This window comes from Propithecus coquereli, unplaced genomic scaffold, assembly GCF_000956105.1.
Source record: "Propithecus coquereli isolate 6110/MARCELLA unplaced genomic scaffold, Pcoq_1.0 Scaffold5, whole genome shotgun sequence".
Lineage (NCBI taxonomy): Eukaryota > Metazoa > Chordata > Mammalia > Primates > Indriidae > Propithecus > Propithecus coquereli.
In genome coordinates, this window is record NW_012150840.1 from 5,865,051 (window position 1) to 5,872,242 (window position 7,192).

At 44.5% G+C, this 7,192-nt stretch overlaps 1 protein-coding gene across 1 annotated transcript in view; it reads left to right on the forward strand.

Annotated features, from left to right (window-relative positions):
* Positions 1 to 1,342: 1,342 nt before the first annotated feature.
* FNTB (farnesyltransferase, CAAX box, beta) overlaps positions 1,343 to 7,192 on the forward strand; it is a 61,310-nt gene continuing 55,460 nt past the window's right edge. Inside the window, exon 1 of the mRNA XM_012656177.1 lies at positions 1,343 to 1,718. Within this exon, the coding sequence (XP_012511631.1) occupies positions 1,575 to 1,718 (144 nt within the window). The 5' untranslated portion in view covers positions 1,343 to 1,574. The remainder of the gene's footprint in view (positions 1,719 to 7,192) is intronic.

Genomic DNA, 7,192 nt, shown 5'->3' on the forward strand with positions numbered 1-7,192 from the left:
CCAGAACTCTAACATTGTTTTTATGGGGGTGTATGTGATGATTCAGTCCACTCAGTCAGAATGTCTTTTATTCTGGCTGGGTGGGGTGGCGCATGCCTGTAGTCCCAGCTACTCAGGAGGCTGAGGTGGGAGGATCACTGGAGCCCAGTGATCAACTTCATCTCTAAAAAAAAGACAGAATTTCTTTTGTTCTAAACACTTTCAGATCAAATAACAGAATTAATACATGCATAAATATGTATATTTGTGGCATGTCCTCTCAAGGTTGCTGTTTCTTCTTTGTGTTTTTTTTTTGTTTGTTTGTTTTGAGACAGAGTCTCACTCTGTTACCCCTGAGTATAGTGCCATGGTGTCAGCCTAGTTTACAGCAATCTCAAACTCCTGGGCTCAAACAATCTTCCTGTCTCCTGTCTCAGCCTCCCGAGTAGCTGGGACTACAGGTGCGGGCCATGATGCCTGGCTAATTTTTCTATTTTTAGTAGAGATCGGTCTCACACTTGCTCGGACTGGTTTTGAACTCCTGGGCTCAAGTGATCCTTCTACCTCAGCCTCCCAGAGTGCTAGGATTACAGGCGTGAGCCACTGCGCCCCACCTTGTTTCTTCCTCTTTAAGAGCTCTTTCCCACATGTTCATCTGGATGGCTCCTTGTCATCCTTCAGGTCTTAGCGTAAACATCACTCAGAGAGGGTTGGCCTGACCACCCAATCCAATTAGTCCCCTACCCCTTTAGTCTCTCTTACAGACCCTGTTATTTTCCTTCATACCATTTATCACAAGTCTTCGTATATTTATTGTGTTTATATATTCAGTTTCCTTAGTATGTAAGGTTCCTATGGGCAGGGACCTTGTTTGTTTTGTTCACTTTTGTATTCCTAGGGCCTGGCCCTAGCACAATGCCTGACATGTAGATGTTCCGGAATTATTTGCTGGCTAACTGACTGAATATTTCTTTGTTTCACTTACACTTGTTCTTTCTAGTGCATTTTAGATCTTGCTACTGCACTGCAACCCCCAAGAAGTAGGAGAAAGTTACAATGCCCTTTCCCTCCGTCTCTGAATTACTGAGCCAGCAATTCTGCACGTTTGTTGAGAAGCTCCTAGCTTCTCTTGGGAAGCTGTCAAGTACTCAAAGGTGCACAAAAATTCTATTAATACTAGCGTCGCTGAAGCAATACGGGGCTTTGTCAGAAGCGCTTTCAAAGTTACATTCATTGGGTTCTTGGGCACCTGAAACTGCAAACTACTGCATTACAATTAGCAGAATGTTAAAGTTTTTTTTTTTTTTTAATTGCATAACCGAGGCATCCTACGCCATCTCTCTGAAATGAAATTCAGATGTACACATCTTTGCGCTCCAGGAAGCTGAACTCTTGCAGCAGCACCTCTTCCCAATAGGGGGTGGCAGCATCTCAGTAACTCACTCCTCGAAGACGTGTAGGTGGGAGGAGAGATTCGCGTTCACAATCTTTTTGACTCTACCCGCTCCCCGTAGCGCCTTAGCCCGCTCGAGTTTCAATGCGCGTTGTTGCTTAACGAAGCTGAGTCCTACACTCCGCCTGCTGCTCTGCCGGTCATGGCTTCTCCGAGTTCCTTCACCTACTATTGCCCGCCATCTTCCTCCCCTGTCTGGTCAGAGCCGCTGTACAGTCTGAGGCCGGAGCACGCGCGGGAGCGGTTGCAAGACGACTCGGTGGAAACAGTCACGTCCATAGAACAGGTGAGGTGTGGCAGGACTGGGCGAGGCACCCGCGCGGGGGCTTCTGGGAGCGGGAGTCCCGTCGCAGGACCGCCCGGGCTCGGAACTCGCCAGGGAACTACAACTCCCACAGTGCACCGCGGCGCCCCCGCTGAGAAGTCCTGGGCGCCCAGACTGGGGCTTCGGAGTGGAGCGTTTGAGGGCCAGGTCGGGGAGGGGTCGCTTCAAGGTTGGGCTTGGAGGAGAGGACAGCACCCGGGTCCCCTCTGCCTTAGAGAGCGGGAAGGATCGGGTTCTGTGCCTAGAGGACAGAGACAACTCGGACGCATCAGACAGCCCACTCCATTCAGCCGGGACTTCGGGAGGTTCTGGAACCGAGAGTGCTCTTCCCCAACCTGCTCTCAGTTCCGGGACAGATGGGGAGAGAGGGGCCAGACTGCAGTCATGCCATTTCACAGTCTGTTCATTTCTGACCTACAGTGCTAGGTTTGGGGCTTGCCTCGTGGGTGAGCATTTTGGTAGTCATTTGAACACTAGCTATGTGTCGGACACAGTATTTCACGCTGGAAATACAAGGAAGTAAAACAGACCCTGACCGGGGAGCCTGGTTGGAGAAAACAGGCAGGAAAACAATACAGTTTGGAAAGTGCTCTAATAAAAAGATGAATTTTGGAATACTTATCATTCGCTAAGGCCTAGAAGTAGGATTGAACCTATCATTTTGGAAAGTGTTTGGAGAGTGAATAGTGAACTATAGTTTTGTTTTTCTTCTCATTCTCCGGTTGGAATTCTTCCCAAGATAGTTATTACAGAATTGTTTACCCATCTGTCACAAGGAGAAGCGGTTAGGATGATTCTTTTTAGCACTAATAAATAAGCATCCGGCTGCTTACTAAAATAAGATCTCTTAATAAGTGAGATCAGTCTTCAGGCTTAACCTTGGAGGGACCTGCTTTGTTTTTCATACCTGAAGTTGGAAGCCTCTTTTTAGGCAAAATTAATAGCAATAATTACTGTATTATACAGTTATGATTTAAATACAAATTTATAACAAAAATAAGGGCTCTAATACCTGGTTATTCACGAAATAGCAGAGAGACTATTTTAACTGGAGATTTATATTTCATGGATTTTAAAGTGGCAAAGGAAATCCTTACCTTATGAATCTAGCTTCCCAGGTTGGTTAGTCCAGCATCGTGTCCTACAGAAGTCTGACTGCAGGAGATTGCAAAGAAATCTCACATCAGTGAAAAACCTACAGAATCTTTGCAGTATTCCTTACTGATGGATTGTTCAGTTTATTCAGGTCAAGTCTTTTTCTTTTTAATCTGACCTTAGACTATGGGATCACCTTTTATGCAGTTAATTGACGCAGCAGATAAGGGTACGGATAGGATTCTCTTGGAGAAAAGGGAATCACAGGTTGAACTGTTAATTTAGAGACTAAAACACAAACTTCCACAGTTAGGCAAGTCAAAAACAGGAACATTATCAGGAGCTTTTCTGATATGCGTGTGCTCTCTCTTTTTTTTTTCCTTGGTAGAGTACCAAAGTTTCTACATACTTAGTTCTGACCAGGAAAACACCAGCATTTATGTTCTAAGTTCCTTACCCATAATGAGTGACACAAAAGGGGATACAACAAAGTTCTCATTTGGGCAAGGCCAGGGCCAGGAGTGGATGTTAGGTTCTGATGTGAAATATTGGTATTATAGAGTAATTTTCAAATCTAGGCCCAATGGTATGGTAGACAGTAGAGCATCTTATATTAATATTTCTTTTCCATGTCGTTATTCCAGCTCACGTTTTAAGAGTCTGGGACAAACAGGAAGATAATGTGGTATATATCATTCTCATGGCTGCCTCACTATTTTAATTATCATCTTAGTGGTCCCCAACCTTTGTGGCACCAGGGACTGGTTTCATGGAAGACAATTTTTCCATGGAACCAGGAATGGGACTGGGGTAGGTGGAGCTTTGTGGCCTGGTTCCTAACAGGGCCCGGACTGGTACTGGTCCACGGCCCGGAGGTAGGGGACTACAGATCTTAGTGGCTGTTTATTGAGCCCCAGTGCAGTGCTAAATGCTCTCCATACATTGTATCATGCAATTCTTATACATTTTATGGATAAGAAGACTGAGGCTTAGAGATGTATCAGGTTGGTTGGTTAATGATGGTACATTCATCAGAAATAACAACCTTGCTAGGAGGAGTTGTTTACAGAGGATGCTACTCTCATTCTTTTGGTTTTGATTGAAGCTTCCATTTACTGACAACTCAATTTTGTGCCATTGCCAATAAAAACAAATACTCGTCACCTGCTTCCTGTCTGATTATCAGGAGACTTTATTTGTTAAACAATAATTTGATGATAGGAATTAAACCCATAAACAGTGGAAAAAACCCTTAGCTATGGATCCTTCTACCATTCATTGATTTTCATTCATTCAACAGATACTCGAGTGCCTTCTATGTGTCAGGCACTGTTCTAGGTGCTCAGCATAAGTCAGTGAACAAAAGAGGCCAAGTCAATGCCTTTGTGAAACTTTTGTTCTAGGCCAGGGGGGCAGTCAATTAAAAAAGAAAAATATCTGTATGTATATAAAAATGCTAATTAGAAGTGCTGTAGAAAAAGATAAAGAAGAAGAGAGGGGATGGGGGTGCCAGGAATGGGTAGGGTGGGAGCAGGGGAAGTTATCACGTAGGTGACGAGGGAAAACCTCTGATGAGGCCACAGTTGATCTGAGACCTGAAGAGGGGAGCAAGGCATGTGTGGACCTGGCAGAAGAGTATTTTGGGCAGAGAAAGCAGCAAGCCCTGAGGCAGGAGTATGCCTGGTGAGCAGAGAGGTTAGCAAACAGGAGAATAGGAGATGGGCTCAGATCGTGTAGGGCTGTATCGGCCCTTGGAAGTACTTTAAAATACCCTGATTGAATTGGGGAACCATTGGCTGGATACCTTCCATTTACTGCCCCCGATTCATTTGACCCTTTTCCACCCTGCCCTGTAGATGTGTCCCAGGAGGTGGCCCTGCACTGACAGGCTCCCTTGCCTTATGGCTGCTGGTTGTATTTGGCCTTGGGAAGTATTGCTAGGGGGTGAGAGAGAGGGAGAAGAATGCTATTGGTGTATTTCTTCCCTCCCACTGGAGTTTCCTATCAGGTGCCAAGCCCTGATCTCCCTCTCCACTCTTCTTCACACCTTCAGGTCTAGGAGGGGCCAGATACCCCTGAGTTACCAGCTCCAGATACTGCACTTTACCTTGTGGTTTCTTTGTACCTGCTCTCACCTTTGTAAATAGTTACTTTACAAACTCCCCTCAAATCACCCACTTTGTGCCATCTGTTTCCTGCCAGACTCAGACTGATGCATGATCATAGGGTTTTCAGCAGGGAGTGACATAATCTGACTAGCATTTTAACAGGCTCATTTAGGTTACTGTCAAGAGTAGATTGTGGGGAGTTGAGGATGGATGCAGGGAAGCCAGTTCAGAGGCTATTCCAGTATCCTACGTGAGAGGTGAGGGTGGTTTAACTGAGAGTGACAGTAGTGGAGGAATGGTCAGCTTCTGGATATTTTTTGAAGATCTCTACCTTGATAAGCTGTTTTGCGGATGGATTTGATGCAGGAAGGGCCTTTTATGACACTAGAAAGCAAGATGTGGTCGCATTTTTAGTGCCTTCCCTCCTCACTGTGCCATCTGGAGTCACCCCATTGCAAACACTGTGATTCAGGCCAGTAGGTTAATACTGGTAGTCTCAGAGGTAGCAGGCTTGCTAAAAATAGTTGTTTACAAAAAATGCTGCTCCTGCTTTTCTTTTCTTTTCATTTCTTTTGAGACAGAGTCTCGCTCTGTTGCTCTGGGTAGAGTGCTGTGGTGTCATCGTAGTTCACTGCAACCTCAAACTTCTGGGCTCAAGCAATCCTCTTGCCTCAGTCTCCCGAGTAGCTGGGACTACAGGCATGTGCCACAATGCTGGCTAGTTTTTCTATTTTTAGTAGAGATGGGGTCTCACTCTTGCTCAGGCTGGTCTTGAACTCCTGAGCTCAAGCAATCCTCTGGCCTCGGCCTCTCAGAGTGCTAGGATTACAGGTGTGAGCCACCGCGCCTAGCCCTGCTTTTCTTTTAGTTTGCCCTTCAACAGGGGCAGAAGCATCCTCCACTTGAAATGGCATGATGTCTTTAGACAGCATTCAGTCAAATGGCAGTGAACTCCAGGGGAAATATAAAAGAATCATTAGTTTTGGTCCCTGCCCTCAAAATTCTTTTCTCTTAGAGAGAAAAAGAAAAAGAATATGCCTGAAGCATTCAGGGTGCTAAATTATGACAGTGTTGCACGAGGATTTCAGGAAGTGGAAGAGCCATCTATGTGGCCAAGGTGTCAGGGTGACTTCATGGAGAACGTGGAACTGGGATGGGGTTGGAAAGGGTGGAGTTGGGGACAGCCGTTCCAGGAGGAGGAGCGTCATGAAGGAGGACGCAGGCTTACGTGGGCACAGTGAGGAAGACAGCTTACCAGGAATGGAGGGAGCAGGTTGGGTGTGAGGTGGGTGGGAGGGCCCCATCAGGTTGGTGAGAGGCAGGCTGGCTGCTGGCTTCTGTGTGGGCAGTGGGCCACCACAGATCCTGGCAGGGACTGGCAGGGTTCCTGGAAAGAATCCTGGCCTCCTGTTGACTTGCTTCAACAGTTATAGGCTCTGAAAGATTAGTAAGTGGAGGTAGAACAAATCAGTAAATATGATCAAACTTCCCAGTTTCTTATGCCTCTGTCCCTTTGGTTAAGTGGTCAGTAGGCTAGTTTTGTGAACCAGTTTTACTTTATTGAAATTTAGCATATACCATATTGCCCAACTCTAAGGTAATCCCAAATATCAAAATTTCACCATTAAAAAGTCCAAAAAAAGTTTTTCAGTCAAGTTGAAAATACATTTACTTTTAGGTATGTAGGTGAACAAATCAAATGCCTACTTAGAAAATATATGTTTAGATTTAGGCACATATACCTATTTAAAATCACATACTTTATAAAATACCACTAATTTAGAAATATTCATTTTCCTCCTCTTCTTATTCATAAAATGTTTTATTCAACTCTTTACATGCATCTCTGATTTTAGTATTTTTAGTACCACTGGAACTGCTTTTTGAGTCAGCCAATGTTTTTCTGGACCACATGTTCAGTTCTTTGAGATACATCCTTTTTTGTATATAAGATGTTATCATTGAACATTTTTTTCCCAAGTTACAAGTAACCACTTGCATAACATTAGAATTTTTTTTTACAATGTGTCCAGTTGGTGTATAGTTTTATCACTACAACTTAACCACTTTATTACTTTTTAAAATGATCTTTAAAAGTCTGGCTTACAGGCAATTTACACATGGAAGTGTGAGTTCAAATCCTCAGGAATAATGACTAAATTATTTGTCTTCTTGTTTGCTGATACCATTAGTGGCCACAGTAAGACCTTGACTGAGGTTGTTTTAGGCTAT